This window comes from Canis lupus, chromosome 3 (genome assembly GCF_003254725.2).
Source record: "Canis lupus dingo isolate Sandy chromosome 3, ASM325472v2, whole genome shotgun sequence".
NCBI classification, from domain to species: domain Eukaryota; kingdom Metazoa; phylum Chordata; class Mammalia; order Carnivora; family Canidae; genus Canis; species Canis lupus.
The window spans coordinates 31,908,675-31,926,662 of record NC_064245.1 but is presented as its reverse complement, the minus strand read 5'-3'; the positions used below and the strand labels follow the sequence as shown (position 1 = coordinate 31,926,662).

The window sequence follows — 17,988 nt, the reverse complement described above, 5'->3', positions numbered from 1 at the left end:
TGGGTGACGGGCACTGGGGGTTATTCTGTATGTTGGTAAATTGAACACCAATAAAAAATAAATTTAAAAAAATGGGTAATGATATGGAATGATCATCCATAGAGACGTCAAATAAAATTAGCAGGGAAGAACGTGGGGACCCCACAGAGGCAGCTAGTATGCACACATCTATGAATCTTGAGCTTTAGGAGGGGAGTTCATGAGAAGATACACACACAAAAAAAAACCTTAATTAATAACTGCCTCTAATGAAGGAACTGAGTGCCTATGAGACAGGAATAAGGAAACTTACACTTTATTTCTGAATAAGAAATATAATGATCTTTAAAATAGCAACACATATGCTGAATCTATTCAGATGAGGTACGAGGAGCCCTCACCAGAAAACTGCTTCAGGAGAAGCATGAAACTGGGGCTCCCCTCAGGCAATCATAACCTTGGCCCTGGAGAAAGAGCCCAACAGTCCTAAATCTGTACAGTGTAAGTCACTCTCTGTTATACAAATACTCAAGAAACACTAACACACAAATAGTTTGGATCCATGCCCATCCATACCAGTCAACCATCCAGCCTATTGCTAGTTCCAAAAAAAAGGTAAAACCCACCACTAACCAGTAAGTTGAGAAATGAGGAAAAGAAATCTATAAAAATGTAGACCATATCACTAACAGAATAGCTAAAACAAAGATGTAATAACACCAAATGCTGACAAGAATGTGGAAAAAACTAAACCACTCATACATAGCTGATAAGACTGTAAAATTGTACAGCCATTCTAGAAAGAGCATGGCAGTGTTCTACAAACCTAAACATAAGACATAAGAACTGAACTCCAGCGCATTTATTCCAAAAAATAAAACTTAGGTTCGCACAAAAACCTGCCCACAAATATTCATAGCAGCTTTATTCATAATGCTCAAAATTGTTAAGTAACTGAGTGTCCTTCAATAGATGAATAAACAAAATGAAATTCAACCATGTCATAGAAATCTACTATGTAATGATGATACATGCCAACTACTTGGAAAAATCTCAAGGAGATAACACTGACTGATATAAGCCAAGGTTACAGAACAGACATCAAGAACAGACTAGGGGCTACCCAAGGAGACAGAAGAGGGCAAGGGAAAGGAAGTGAGTGTCATTATAAAAAGGCTCCTTGTCCTGTACTCTGTGGCACTGGTAACAGAAATCCACACCTGTGATAAAATCACATGGAAAGGCACGCGTATGTGCCTGTACACAAACAGGTATGCATACACACACACGAGTTGAGAACATGTAAAACTGAGGAAATCTGAGTGAGAGAAGTCATCTGGATCAGAGTCAATATCCTCAATGTGACAGTAAACTATAGTTTTGTAAGTGGCTACCACTGGAGGAAAGTACGTGAAGGGTATAAGGACCTTGAGAGCTTGTTTGGAGGTTCTAGCAGGGGAGTGCAGCTACTCATATACCCTTGACCGAAGAACGGTCCTCCTCTATCGGGGACGGTCGTCCTCTTCGACCGAGCGTGCAGCTTCGGGAGGGATGCACATGGAGCGGTGAGGGAGGAAGGGGACACCCGCCTAGCCAGCCAGATCAGCCGAATCAACCCTGGCGATCAATGGGGTGACAGATGTCACAGCCAGATCGCCCTCACATCCAGGTGAAGGGTATAAGGAATCTGTACTATTTCTTGCAACTCCATATGAACCCACAATCATCTCAAAATACATATTTTTTTAATTTTAGGAATTTGCTTGACCTAGTGAAAGGTAGATTTCAATTAATCCATCAACACTTATGTCACCACAAATAAAAAGCACAGAGAAAAATCAGTTGGGGTCTCAGTCACTTCTGCATCTTAGAAAATTCAGTCTCATTTAACAAACACATAAAAGTGCTTAAAGAGTCTTAAAACCTACCACCTCCATAGGCAGAACCCTTCTCTGATCAGTGATCACCACAAAGGACCACTCACTTTCCAGACAAGAAGGAAAGAAAGAACCGTGCTGCTGGCTATCATCACATGTGTAGGAATCCTCTGTCACTTGGTTTATCTTAAAACTATCAAATATAGAACATGTAATCTGATTTCAACTAGATTTAAAAAGAAAAACAAAACATGAGAAATGCTTCATTTATCACTTATTGTTCCATGTAGCAAGATAATAAGGTGTTTTTGTTTTTGGTTTTGTTTTTGTTTTTTGCCCACTGCTTCTTTCTGCCCCTGTACATTTCATGTGCTCCACAGGGAATAAAAGTCAGTATTACAATTAAATAAAACCAATTCTTTTTGCTACATAAAATATGGGTTATACCTAGAAATATCTTAGTCAAGCCTTCTGAGAACAAAACTGTGGTAGACAGCCACAATTTGGAAAAACAAAACTTTATATAAAGCCTTAAGCATTCTAGTTAATGTCTCAGAAAATCTGCCAATGTATACCAATATATTAAAAAACTATATGCCTGAAAGCATCTCTTACAATAAAAGAATTAGAAAATCACATTAGGAAGAAAAAAATAAACATCTAAACTAGCTACTCACTAAATATCATGATCTGACTACTCTACCCTACCCAGTAGCAAAATAAAACAAGACAAAAAGAATGCTAATGTTCAGACTCCATTTTCAAAAATCTAGACATGTTTGTCTCCACTTTCGCTGGCTTCCACAGTTTCTTTACCGACAGAAAAGGGTTTTAAAATAATGGCACAGATTATGAAGCACAGTTTGTTACTCTGAGCAAATGGGCAAAGCCATTCTCCAGACTATATGAAACTATGAAAAAGGAAAGCAAGAATAAAATGTCCTGGGGGATCCCTGGGTGGCTCAGCGGTTTGGCGCCTGCCTTTGGCCCAGGGCGCGATCCTGGAGTCCCGGGATCGAGTCCCACGTCGGGTTCCCGGCATGGAGCCTGCTTCTCCCTCCTCCTGTGTCTCTGCCTCTCTCTCTCTCTCTCTCTGTCTGTCTCTATCATAAATAAATAAATCTTTAAAATAAAATAAAATATCCTAAGTATATTGCAAGTCAAACTTAAACTTGCCTTAACAAAACAACCTGCATTTTATATTTAGCTGGTATCAGGATTCCTTCTTCATTATATTATTACCTTTTTTTGTCCACAGGAGGCAAAGAAACACTGCTGCTTTTCCACTTAACTTTGACATTCTCCTGGAAAACAGTTCTATTCAAGGCAATGAAATACCGTTCCAAAATAACCAGCCTCTGCTTGAGTCTCAGGGCTGAAAGGGTAGTAGTGGCTGACTGGATGGTCAGAGTTTGCTGTTCTTTAACCAACACAGACAGACATTCTTTCAATTCATTCACATCTAGAAAACAAGAGAAGAAAATACTCGACCTCTCAGTATCTTCCATATAGTTTGGAACAATGTTAATAAAATGGATAATAGCAATAGTATCTAACACTTGAGTACTTAATATGGGCCAAAAATGGTTTTAAGCACCTTACACATACAAGGTAATTCTCATAGTCTCACACGATATTACCCCATCAAGAGATAATATTGTACATGTATTTTAAGGACCAGGAAACTGAGGCACAGAGAATTTACTCAAGGTGACCCAGAGGATTACAGTACATGAGACAGACCACTGTTAGCCACCATGGTATGTTGCCTCTCTAAAGCACTATTAAAGGTTTTAACACAAAATTATAAAGTCAATACTTATCAGCAGCATATTTCCTACACACAGAGAAAAACTCTACCCATTATATTCATGTTATATAACCAAACTCAAAATAAAAATGTTTCAATAAAATTGCCTAGCACACATGACTCATGAAAAGTAATACATTTACTGGAATATTTCAGAGGAAGATAAAATAATTACACTGAACCTTTAACAACACAGTTTTAAACTATACAGGTCCACTTATACACACATTTTTTTCAATATATTGGCAATTTTTTTGGAGATCTGCAACAATTTGAAAAAACTCACAGACAAATCACAAAACCTAAAAATATAAAAAAAAATTAAGAAGTTAGGTATGTCATGAATGCACAAAATACATGTAACTACTAGTCTATTTTATCATTTGCTACCACAAAATATACATAAATCTATTATAAAGTTAAAATTTATCAATACTTATGACAAATACTTACAGTCCCTACAAGATTGAAAGAAATGTAAACAAATCTAAAGATATAGTATTAAATCACAAGAACATAAAATTAACCACAGTACATACTTAATGTAACATACTACTATAACAATTTCATAACCACTCCTGTTGTTTTTGTAGTGAGCTCCAGGATTGCAAATATCGGCTTACAACACCAGGAGATGCTAACCATCTCCACATGAGCACCTGTCTAGTAAACTGCAGACTGCAGTAAAAAATGATCTCTAGTAGTTCTCATATATCTTTTCACTGTGTTTAGTGCAATATCATAAACCTTGAATAAAACTATGGGACTCCTACAGAGTGTCACTCATGATGCTGGAAGTGCTCCCAAGAAGCAGAGAAAAATCTTGACATTATAAGAAAAGGTTGAACTGTTTGATAAATACCATAGACTGAGGTCTACAGCTGTGACTGTCATTTCAAGATAAATGAATCCAGTGTAAAAACCGATGTTAAAAAAAAAAAAGAGGAAATTCATGAAACTGACACAGCAGCTACACCAGCAGACACAAAAACACTGTACTTTCTGTGAAATACCTTTTTATGTGGTATTGAAAATGCCGATTTTATGCAGGTGAAGGATTGCTATAAGAAAGGAATACCTATAGAGACTCTAATGTGATTCAAGAAAAAGCAAAGCCATTTTCCAATGACAACCTAAAGCAAAGTGTAGGTGAAGATCAAAAGTTGGAGAATTTAATGCCAATAAGATGGTCTGATAATTTCAGAAAGAGGTCTGGCTTAAAAAATGTCAACAGGAAAAGCAGCTTGTCAATCAAGAGGAAGTAGACAAAGTCTCAAAATGCCATTCAGAAAGTCACTGAGGAAAATGAATACGTGCCTGCACAGGTTTTTAATACAAATGAAAGTGTCCTATTCTGGGGGGGAAAAAATGCCACAAACAGCAGTTATTACTAAGGAGGAGAAGTGAGCACTAGGACTTAAGGCAGGCAAGGCTAGAAAAACTGCACTGTTCTGGTACAAATGCAGTAGGTTTACCATCAGGACTGCCCTTATCTATAAAGCTGCTAATCCCCAACCTTTGAAGGGCAAACAAAGATAAACACCAACTGCCAGTTTTGTGGCAGTCCATCAAGAAGGCCTGGACAAGAGCCCTTTTCCTGGAAAAGAAAAGGAATTAATTAGTAATAAAAAAAAAAAAACATATGAAAGTATAAATCTCATTAGAAAGAAAAATATAGGGACTGGGTGGGCTCAGTGGTTGGGCATCTGCCTTTGGCTCAGGGCGTGATCCTGGGGTCCAGGATCGAGTTCAATATCCAGGCTCCCTGGGAGGAGCTTGCTTCTCCTCGGCCTATGCCTCTGCCTCTATCTCTGTGTCTCTCATTAATAAATAAATAAAATCTCAAAAAAAAAGAAAAAGAAAGATAAATATACAGTAAAGGTAAGTGATTAATCACTTATAAACCTACCATAAAGGTCAAAAGACAAAATTAGTAAAAGTAAGTACAAGTATAATAGTTAAGAGATACACAAGATAAAAAGATGTAAACTATGACATCAAAACATAAAGCATGGGGGAGAGAGTAAAAATTTAGAACTTTAGAATACTTTCAAACTTAAGCTGTTATCAACTTAGACTGTTATGAATGTGTAAGCCTCAGGCTAACCATAAAATAAAAACCTATAGCAGATACACAAAAGATAATGGTAAAGACTGTTATGAATGTGTAAGCCTCAGGCTAACCATAAAATAAAAACCTATAGCAGATACACAAAAGATAATGGTAAAGAAATCTAAGCATAACAATAAAGAAAGCCATCAAACCACAAAGGAGGAAAGCAAGGAGAAGAAAGGAACTACAAATCAGCCAGAAAAAATATTAATAAAATGGCAATAAGCACATACCTATCAATAATTAGTATACATACATAGAAAATTCTCTAAAAGACATGGAATGGCTAAATGGATTAAAAAAAAAAAAAAAAAACAAGATCCATCTATAAGCTGCCTACAAGAGATTCACTTTCAGATGGAAGGACACAAACAGACTGAAAGTAAAGGGATGAAAAAAGATATTCTGTGCAAATGACAACCAAAGCAAAGTGGGTGTAGCTATACTTGTAGCAGACAAAACAGACTTAAAATAAAGACTGTATAAGAACCAAAGAAAATGAAAAGCATTACATAATGATAAAAAATGATTAAAAAGTCCACCCAACAGAAGGTATAACATTTATAAATATTTACATACCCAACAAAGGAACAAATAAATACATAAAGCACATACCAACAAACCTAAAGAGAGAAAAAGACATCAGTACAGTAACAGCAAGGTACTTTAATATTCTACTTTCATCAGTGGATAAATCAACCAGGCATAAAATCAATAAGGAAATACTGCCTTAAACTACACATCAGACCAGATGGACTTAACAGATATAGATATATAGATATATATATATATATACACATATATATATATATACACACATCAAAAACAACAGAAAACACATTCTTCTCATGTCAACATGGAAATTCTCCAGGAGAGATCATATATTAGACCACCAGAAAAGCCTCAATAAATATAAGACTGAAATCACATCAAGCAACTTTTTCAACTGCAATAGTATGAAACTAGAAATCAATTACAAGAAAACTGAAAAATTCACAAATATGTGAAGATTAAACAACATGCTACTTGGCACCAAGGGGTCAACCAAGAAGTCAAGAGAAATCAGAAAACACCTTGGACAAATGAAAAAAAATATATATATAGCATACCAAAACTTACAGGATACAGCAAAAGCAGTTCTAAAAGGGAAGGTCATGACAATAAATGCCTACATCAATAAACATGATACAACTCAAATAATCTAACTTTACGCTTCAAGAAACTACAAAAAGAAGAACAAATGAAGGATAAAGTTAGTAGAAGGAAGGAAAAAACAAAGATCAGAGAATAATGAAATAAATAATAAAAAGACAATAGAAAACAAGAATGGTTTTTGAAAAGATAAAACTGACAAACCTGTAGCTAAAGTCACCAAGAGGTGTTACAACTGATACTACAGAAATACAAAAGATCGTCAGAAACTACTAGGAACAATTATACACCAACAAACTCACAATCCAGAAGAAACTGACAAATTCCTAGAAATATACAACTTTCTACAACTGAATGAGAAATAGAAAATATGAAAAGATGTAATCAGTAATAAACAACACAAACAAAAAAAATCCAGAAACAGATGGCTCCACTGGTGAATTTTCCAAACATTCAAACAAGAATTAATACCAACCCTTCTCCAAAAACCTGGGGAGGAGAGAACACTTCCTACTGATTTTATGAGACCAGAATTACTGATACCAAAGCCAGATAAGGATAGCAGAAAGAAAAAAAAAAAGAGTTACAGGCCAATTTCCCTAATTAACATACACACCAAAATCCTCAGCAAAATATTAGTAAACTGAGTTCATCAATACATTAAAAGGATGCTACACCATGATCAAGTGAGATTTATTCCCAGCGATGCAAAAACAGTTCAACATCCACAAATCAATCAATGTAATATACATTAACAAAATGAAAAATAAAAATTATATGATACTTCAATAGATTCAGAAAAAGCATTTGACAAAATTCAACATCTATTTTAGATAAAAGCTCTCAACAAAGTAGGTACAGATAAAATGTACTTCAAGATAAGAAAGGCCATATATGACAAGCTCACAGCTAACACTGACTTAACACTGGAAAGCTAGAAGCTTTTCTTACAAAATTAGGAACAAGACAAGGATGTCCTCTCACCACTTTTATTCAACATAGTGTTAGAAATTCTAACTAGAGCATTTAGACAAGAAAAAAAAAATAAAAGCATCTATATTGCAAGGAACAAATAAAACTGTCACTACTTGCAGATGACATGATATTATATTTAGAAGACCCTATAGGCCACCAAAAAAAATTGTTAGAACTAATAAACAAATTCCGTAAAGTAGCAGAATACACGTTAAAGGGGGCACTTGATATGATGAGCACTGAGTGTTATATGCAACTGATTAATCACTAAACTCTACCTCTGAAACTAATACTACATATTAATTTTATGTTAACTAATTTTAAATTTAAAAATAAAAATTTTTAAAAAGTAGAATAAAAAAGTCAATACACAAAAATCTGATGCACGCCTATAAACCAATAATGAACTATCAGAGAAATCAAGAAAATCCCATTTATAACTGCATCAAAAAGAATAAAATACCTAAGAATAAATTTAACAAAGGAGGTTAAAAACCTGTAAAAGCCGAAGACACTGATGAAATAAATTGAAGATGATGTAAATACACAGAAAGATAATCTGTGCTCATGGGCTAGAAGAATCAATATTGTTAAAATATCCACACTACTCTAAGCAATCTACAGATGCAAAATCTCTATCAAAACTTCTGTGGCATTTTTCACAGAAACAGAATGATCCTGATATTTATACAGAACCACAAAAGGAGAAATAGCCAAAGCAATCTTCAGAAAAGAGAACAAAGCTATAGGCATCACACTCCCTAATTTCAAACTATGTTACTGTGTTATGGTAATCAAAACAGTATGGCATTAGCATAGAAACACACAGAGATCAATGGAACAGAATGGAGAGCCCAGAAATAAACCTACACACATAAGGTCAATTAATTTACAACAAAAGAGCCAATAATATATAGTGGGGAAAGGACAGTCTCTTAAGTAAATAAATGGTACTGGGAAAAAAAAAATGGTACTGGGGAAATTGGACAGGCACATGCAAAAGAATGAAACTGGACCACTATCTTACACCACACACAAAAATTAACTCAAATGGACAAAAATTTGAACATAAGACCTGAAACCATAAAAATCCTAGAATTCGACATTAGTGGTATGCCTCCTGACACAGATCTTGGCAATGATTTTTTTCAATCTGACACGAAAAGCAAAAATAAACAAAGTGGGACTCAACAAACTAACAAGCTTCTGTGTAGCAAAGGAAACCATCAACAAAACGAAAAGGCAACCTACTAAATGAAAAAGTATTTGCAAATGAATATATCTGATAATGGATAAGGGGTTAATATCCAAAACATATTTTTAAAAAGCAACTCTATAACTCAATAGCAAAAAAACAAACAATCCAATTAAAAATGAGAAGAGGATTTAAATATATAGTTTTCCAAAGAAGACATACAAAGGGACAACAGGTACATGAAAAGGTACTCAACAACAACAATCAAATAAACACAAATTGAAACAATAATTCAATATAACTTCACCTCTTTAGAATGGCTAGTATCAAAAAGACAAGAAATAACAAGTGCTGGTTAAGATGTAGGAAAAAGGAACACTTGTGTACTGTTGTTGTGAATGTAAAAACTGGTGCAGCCACTATGGAAAACAGGAAGTTTCTCAAAAAATTAAAAATAGAATTATTATATGATTCAGTAATTCTACTTCTGGATATTTATCTGAAGAAAACAAAAACACTAATTTGAAAAGATATATGCACCCCCATTTCCAGCATTAAAATTTCAGCAATATAAGTAGCATTTGCTACTTACAATAGCCAAGTAATAGAAACCACCTAAATGTCCATTTGTGGACAGATGGGTAAAGAAAATATAGTATATATATATATACACATACAATGTAATATTCAGACATAGAAAAGAAGCAAATCCTTCCATCTGTAACAATATAGATGGACTCTGAGGGCATTATGCTAAGTGAAATAAGTCAGACATAAAAAGATAAATACCATAAGGGGCACCTGGGTGGCTCAGTCAGTTAAGTGTCTGCGTTAAGCGTGTCTGACTTCAGTTCAGGTCATGATCTCAGGGTTCTGGGATCAAGCCCCCAGTCTGCTTGTTCCTCTGCCCCTATCCTTGCTTGGGCTCATTCTCTCTCTCAAATAAATAAATAAATAAATAAAATCTTTAAAAAAAAAAAAAAAAAGGTCGTCTGGGGATGGGGTAACTTCGTGATGGACATTAAGGAGGGCATGTGATGTAATGAGCCCTGGGTATTATATAAGACTGATGAATCACTGACCTATACCTCTGAAACCAATAATACATTATATGTTAATTGAATTTAAATTTTTCAAATGCAAAAACAAAAAGATAAATACTATCTGCTCTCACCTGTATGTGGAATCTAAAAAACAAAACCAAGCTTAAGGATACAGAGAACAGGCTGGTTGCCTGAGGCAAGGGGATGGGGTGGTTGAAGGAGAAGGCGAAATGGTAAGGGGATCAAATGGTACAAATTTTTAGTTATAACATAGGTCATAGGAGTGTAATGTTCAACACAGTGACTATAGGTAATAATACTGCACTGCATATTTGAAAGTTACTAGGAGAGTGGATCTTAAAAGTTCTCATCACAGAAAAAGAAATTTTTTAACTATATATGATGACAGAGTGTAATGAACTACTGTGATGATCATAACAAATCTTTACAATGCACACCTGAAACTAACAATGTTATATATTATATCTCATTTTATAAAAAGGAAAAATGAGCAGTCACAGGCAACTGTGATCTAACATTCTTCTCATTGAACTCTGGTCATTAAAGAATGGGGTGGGGTTGAAAAGTATTCTAAGAAGGAAGACTGAAAACTTCCCAAATTTAGCAAGACATAAATCTACAAATTCAAGAAGGTGAGCAAATTCCAAACAGGATGAACCCAAAGAAATCCACATGAAGATTCATTATAATTAAACTAAAGACAAAAAAAAAAATCTTAAAAGCAGAAAAAAAAAAAAAAAACACTTTGTGGTAGAATAACAGTTCATGTAATAACAAATTTTTTATAAGAAGACATGGACAACAGCTAAAGCAACAAAATATTCTGAAATGATGAAAAAAAGAATCGTCTATCCAGAACCCTAAATCTAGCAAAAATGTCCTTCAGGAATGAAAGGAAAAATCAAACATTCTCAAATGAAGGAAAAGAAAATCTGTCATCAGCAAACCTACACTAAAAGAATGGCTAAAGAAAGTTCTCTAAACAGAATGGAAATAATAAAAGGAAAACCTTGGCACTCGGGAAGGAAGAACACTGTAAATAACACATGGGTAAATACAATAGGCTATTCTTCATCTCTTGACTTTTCTAAATCATGTCTGAAGCTTCAACCAAAAATTATAAAATTGCTAAATGTGGTTATAAATACCAATAGAAATATTTGTGGCAATCATATGAACAGAAAAGGATAAAGAGACATAAAGGGAAGTAAGGTTTCTGTATGTCAATCAAGCTAGTTAAATGACACAACCGGAAACTGCTTAGTTATGTATATATAATGTATTAATTAGACAAACCACTAAAAAGGCTACTCCAAAAAATAAACTCAAAAACTCTATAGATAAATCAAAATGGAATTCTAAAAATGCTCAAGTAAACCACAGGGAGGCAGCATAAACAAAACAAAAATGAAAAAAACAGCAAACAGAAATCATAATACAGCAGTCTCAAGCTCTAATTTATCAATAATTACATGAAATTCAATGCAAACAGTCTAAATACACCAGTTAAAAGACACGTTGGTAGAGTGAACCAAAAAACAACATGACCCAATTCTGCCATCTATAAGAAAATGATTTCAAATAGGCAAATTAAAAGTAAATGGATATGGGGGTGCCTGGGTGGCTCGGTCAGTTAAGAATCTGACTCTTGATCTCAGCTCAAGTCTTGATCTCAGGGTTAGGAGTTCAAACCTTACGTTGGGCTCCATGCTGGGTTTGGAGCCTACTTTTAAAAAATATTTTTTTTAAGTAAATGAAGAGAAAAAAAACAAAAAGTATGCAAACAGTAAACAAAGGAGAGCAAAAATGGGTATATTTATATCAAATAAATGTCAGAGCAAAGATAATTACTAGGAATAAAGAGCAACAAAAAATAAGAAAATGGCCAACCCAATAAAGCCTAACAATTCTAAATGTGCATGCACCAAACTGCAAAATATGTGACACACACAAAAAAAAATCCTGAAAAGAGGAAAAAAACATTTATATAGTCTGAGTTGGAGACCTCAACATTTCTCTCAACAACTGAGAGGAGAAAGAAGGGAGAAAGAAAATCAGTAAAGATATAAAAGAATGCAACAATACCATAACCAACAGCATCTAATAAACATTTAGAACACTCCAGCCAACAGGAGAATACACAATCATTCACAACAAGTATCAAAACAGATCATATCCTGGCATAAATATTCCCTCAACAAATTTAAAAGAAGTGAAATCATACAGAATATGCTATCCAAAACAATGGAAACAAAGTAGAAATCAGTAACAGAAAAATACTGGGAAAAATCACCAAACTCTTAGGAACTAAACACACCCTGAAATAATCCATGGGTCAAAGAGACAGGGAAGCAAAAATATACTGACCTGAATTAAAATGCAAATAAAGTGAGAGAAATGTATAGTACTAAATGGGTCATAGGAAAAATCTAGCAAAATAAAACAAAAAGTAAGCAGAAAGATGAAAATAATTAAAAGTAGAAACAATGAGAATGAAAATGGAAAAAAAATAGAGAAAAACCAATGAAATAAAGAACTGGTTCTTTCAAAAAATCAATAGAATTGACACCTCTAAACAGAACTGACAAAACACACCCCAAAAAAGGACATAAATTACCACTATCAAGAAAGAAACAGGAACTACATATAATTACAGAGGTAGAACTCTACATGTATAAATTAGACAACCTAGACAAAATAAACTGATTCCCCAAAAAATACGAACTACTTCAACTCAGCAAATATAAAACAGATCATTTAAGTTGACCTACAACTATTAAGACAACTGAATTGATCATTTTAAAAATCTCAGAAAGGAAATCACAAGGTCCAGATTGCTTCCCTGGAGAATGTTAGCAAATATTAAAATAGAATTAACACAGAATCTAAATAGTCTTTTCTGGAAAATAGAAAAGGAAATACTCTCAATTCATTTTAAGAAACTAGTATTAGCATGGTATCAAAACCAAAGAGAGACAGTACAAAAAAAAATTACAGAATACTGTTCTCATGAATATAGGCACAAAAATCCTTATCAAAATATTAGTAAGTAGCATTAGGCAATATATAAAAGAATTATACATCACCAACAACTGGTATTTATTCCAGGAATGCAAAGCTGGTTTAGCAGTCAAACATCAGATCCTTCACATTAACAAATGAAATGGAAAAAAAAATCACATTACAAATCAAGTAATGTAGAAAAAACACTTGACAAAGTTCAACACCTCATTTCTGATAAAAACTCTCAGGAAACTGGAATAGACAGGAATTTCCTCACCTTTATAAAAAGCATCTACAAAAACCTATGCTAATATTATAATGAAAAGACTGAAAGTTTTCCCCCTAAGATCAGGAATAAAGTAAAGTTGTTCTTACCACTCTTAGGAAACACAGTAAATAAGTTCTAACCAGAACAATAAGGAAAGATAATGTAATGAAAGGCACACAGACTGAAAAGGGAGAAATAAAACAGATTGTCTATGTAGAAAATCCAAAAAAAAAACTTCCTAGTCAATTCAGCCAGGTTGCAGAATACAAGAAAACTATATAGAAATAATGTATTATGGAAAGGCAAAGGAACTAGAATAGCTAGAATAATGTGAAAAAAAAAAAGAAGAAAGTGGGAAAAACCAGTCTGATTTTAAGACTTACTCTTAGCTACACGAGAGTGTGGTGTAGGCAGACAGATACACACGTGGATTAGTAAAACAGAATAGAAAAATGAGAAATAGACCACACAAGTATACCCAATTAATTCTTGACAAAGGTGCAGAAGCAATTGAACGATAGTAAGTTAGCCTTTTCAAAAAATGATACTGGAGCAATAAGTTATTATAAACAGACAAAAAAAAAAAACTTGACCTAAAACCCATATTGCACACAAAATTTAACTCAAATAGAACAGAACATATATGTAAAACATAAAACTACAAAACTTTTAGAAAAAAAATAGGGAAAAATCTTCAGGTTCTAGGGATAGGCAAAGAGGAAGAGGAGGAAGAGGAAGCCGAGTAAGATAAAGGAGAAGGAAGAGGAGGAAGCAAAATCCATTGAAATTTATTAAAATTTTAAACCTTTGTTGTGCTAAAGACACTGTTGAGAGGATGAAAAGATAAGCTATGAAGTGAGACAAATTATTTGCAAACCATATATAAGATAAAGGACTAATATCTGGAGTAAGTACAGAACTCCAAAAACACAACAGTAAAGAAAAAAAACCTAACTAGAAAACAGGCAAAAGACATGAACAGGTAGTCCACTAAAAAAGATACACAGATGGTAAACAACCACAGGGGATTGCAAATTAGAACCACAATGAGGTATCTCCACACCTAACAGCGAAAAATGTTTTAAAAGTGAGAACACTAAATGATGATGAGGACACAGAGAAACAGGATCACTCATACATTGCTGTTAGGAATATAAAATAGTGTAGCTACTATGGAAAAGTTTGCCAGGTCCTTAAAAAATTAAACATAGAATTACCATAGATCCAGCAATTCCACTCCTAAGTATATACACAAATAATTGAAAGAAGAACTTTTATATAAACTCATAGCAGTATTATTCAAAATAGCTAAAAGGTGGAAGCAACTTAAATACCCATCCATGGATGAATGGATAAACAAAATGTTATATATACATATAATGGAATACTACTCAGCCTTTAAAAGGAAGGAAATTCTGACACATACTACAACATGGATAAGCCTTGAAGACATTATGCTAAATAATGAAATAAGCCAGACCAAAAAAGACAAATACTCTCTATGATTCCACTTACTCAAGGTAACTAGACTAGTCAAAATCCTAAAGACAGAAAATTGTGGTTTCCAGGTGCTAAGAGAAGGGAAGAAAAAGAAGTTACCATGTAATAAGTACAGAGTTTCAGTTTGGGAAGATGAAAGGTTCTGGAAATGGATGGTGGTGATGATTACAAAACAATGTGAACATGTTTAATGTCCCTGACTGTATATTTAAAAATTGTATGTATATAGAGTTTACCATGATATGAAAAAATTTAAGTTAAACTTTTAAGATTCAGTAACAACAACAACAAAATCCATCTATGGTATCTAGAAAAGAGGTGCCAGATCAAGCTTTCCAAAGTACCAGAATCTCAGTTCATAATACCTGGTTGCTTGCCCCACACCCAGCTCTCTAGGATTGATTTGGCCCTACATGCAGGTGCAGGAGTTTCTTCTTCATCTTTTTTCTCTTTGTCATTCAGATCTTCTTTCTTTGTTCCACTTTGAGTATCAACACCATCATCTGGAAAATAAATTTTTTTTTAAAAATCTATAAATTAAAAAAAAAAATCTATAAATTCCTTTTCAAATTGTAGCATCCACTTGTCAGTCTCTTTGTAAATGTCCCTCCCAGAAATGGAAAGGTTAAGTTACATCATTAGTTGAATGTTTGATGATTACAAGAAAATAATATGAATCACTACCACAAAAAGTACACTGTGTTTTATGAAGTAATAATAAATGATCTAGCAACCCTTTAATAAAGAAATTCACAGAGATCCCTAGGAGGCTCAGCAGTTTAGCGCCTGCCTTTGGCCCAAGACGTGATCCCGGAGTCCCACGATCGAGTCCCACATCAGGCTCCCTGCATGGATCCTGCTTCTCCCTCTGCCTGTGTCTCTGCCTCTCTCTCTCTCTCTTTGTCTCTCATGAATAAATAAATACAACCTTAAAAAAAAAAAAAGAAATTTACATATCATTCAAATTCTTCCTTGAAGCAGGTCTTCTAAAATATTCCATCAATTTCCTACCACATTTCACAACTAATAAACTTAGTCCTTGATGTTACCTAATTGAATTTCATGTGAACTACTTTTATTCAGTGATCCCCAACTGCTGTGTCCAAAAGAATAGAAGATGTGAAATGGGAGCATGATTCAAAAACCATTTTTAACTCTATATATTGCCATATTCCATCAACTGAGAACCACTGCTATACAGGACCACAATCATTGACAAAGTATAATTCAGGAGCTTTGGGACACACAAAAAAGTTGGAAACTGTGACTTTAGGCCACCAACAATTTAAAGTTTCAGTCAAGAGGCACCTGGGCTCAGGGCATGATCCCAGGGTCCTGGGATGCAGCTACATCAGTCTCCCTGCTCAGTGGGGAGTCTGCTTCTACCCCTACCAACCCCCCTCCCCAGCTTGTACTTGCGCGCGCACGCTGTCTCTCTCTCTCTCTCTCTTGCTCTGCACTCTGTCTCTCAAATACATTTATTTTAAAATCTTTTAAAAAGTAAAATAATAGGGATGCCTAGGTGGCTCAGCGGTTGATCATCGGCCTTCAGCTCAGGGCATGACCCCAGGATCCAGGATCAAGCTCCCTGTGGGGAGCCTGCTTTTCCCTCTGCCTATGTCTCTGTCTGTCTCTTTCACTCTGTGTCTCTCATGAATAAATAAATAAAATCTTTTTTAAAAAGTAATAAAATAAGATTAAAAAATAGAGTTTCAGTCAAGAACAAATGTCATGAAACTCCTTATAATGCAAATAAAGACAGAACCTAAACCTTGAAGTATAAATGTGTCCTATCCTCAAAGGCACTCATTATTTTCTTAATGAAATAATTAGACATATACATTTAATCTGTGGAAGAGATTCTATCAAATTACAAACAGTAAGAAGTATCTAAAAATAACTAAAACCAACAAGTGACAAATATCAAAAAAACTGCTGCATTCTATAAGAGAAGTATCAGATATCAAACAGAAGGAATCCCAATTGACTAATGATATGAAGAGATACTCCAATTCTATTTAGAAAAATATAAATTAAAACAATGAAATATTACTTTACATTCACCAAATCGGCAATTGTTAGAAAGCTAAAATATAAGCTCCAAGACAGGATTTTTTTCCCGTTTCATCTGGTTTCGTTCACTGATAAATCCCAAGTGCCTAGAACAACGCATGCCAGGAAGTAAGCCTGCCTTCGATGATCTGTTTGATCGTTAAATAATGTCAAATGTCAGCGGCTATGTGGAGCTGGGCACATAAACCTTTAGGCATAGGCTGGCCAAAGGGGTGGACCTCACACAGCCAGACTAAACAGCCAACAAGTGCCTCCAAGTTACATGAAAGGTCCTCTAATCCCTGGCTATGCTCACAGAACTCCCATAAAGGCCCACAATTAGGGGGATTCAAAGGATTGAAACCCACAGCAGTCCAATGCACTATGAATACCACTTAAAAATACAGTACTAAATGGCAAAGGGAAGAAACTCATGCTAAGGAATCACACATTCCATTTACACAAACTAAAAATGCATCATTAACATTAGCATGTTTCCTAATGATACACAAACATATTAGAAAGGAAAACATTTAAAAGATGGATTTGAAATGGTGTGCCAGGAACTGTGAAGCATAATTAACTCAACCCTCAGCTCCTGAAGCTAAAGAAAGGGCCTTAGCCACTGGCACACTTCATGTGTCCCATTCTTTCATCTTCCTGCCACAGCGATGACTAACAGTACCTCTCTTATTTACAGAAATATCCAACTGTGCATTAAATACAGATTATTTTTTGTAATACTTAAATTTTTATATATTACAAATATAAAAATTACACAGCACCTCTAAATTAAGCTCTACTGATTTGCTGAAGTCATAGAAAAAGGCTTGGAATCAGGTTCTGCAATCAGGTTCTCAGCCTTCAGTGTACATCAGAAGCACAGGGTGAGGGATACACATACACACATACATACACACACACACACACACACCCCTCAAATACCAAAACTGAGTTCTACTGCCTAAGATTCTGATTCAGTTGGTCTGGGGCAGGACCT

General features: G+C 34.6%; 1 protein-coding gene across 6 annotated transcripts in view; it reads right to left on the bottom strand.

The window, feature by feature from the left end:
• HERC2 (HECT and RLD domain containing E3 ubiquitin protein ligase 2) overlaps positions 1-17,988 on the bottom strand; it is a 241,470-nt gene that overhangs the window by 186,589 nt on the left and 36,893 nt on the right. For 5 of the 6 annotated variants that reach the window (XM_025437755.3, XM_025437758.3, XM_025437759.3 and 2 more), the window contains 2 exons: positions 15,302-15,439; positions 3,099-3,318 (listed from right to left, as the gene is read on the bottom strand). In XM_025437755.3, the coding sequence (XP_025293540.1) occupies positions 3,099-3,318; positions 15,302-15,439 (358 nt within the window). The remainder of the gene's footprint in view (positions 1-3,098; positions 3,319-15,301; positions 15,440-17,988) is intronic. The other variant, XM_035714347.2, reaches the window with a different exon arrangement.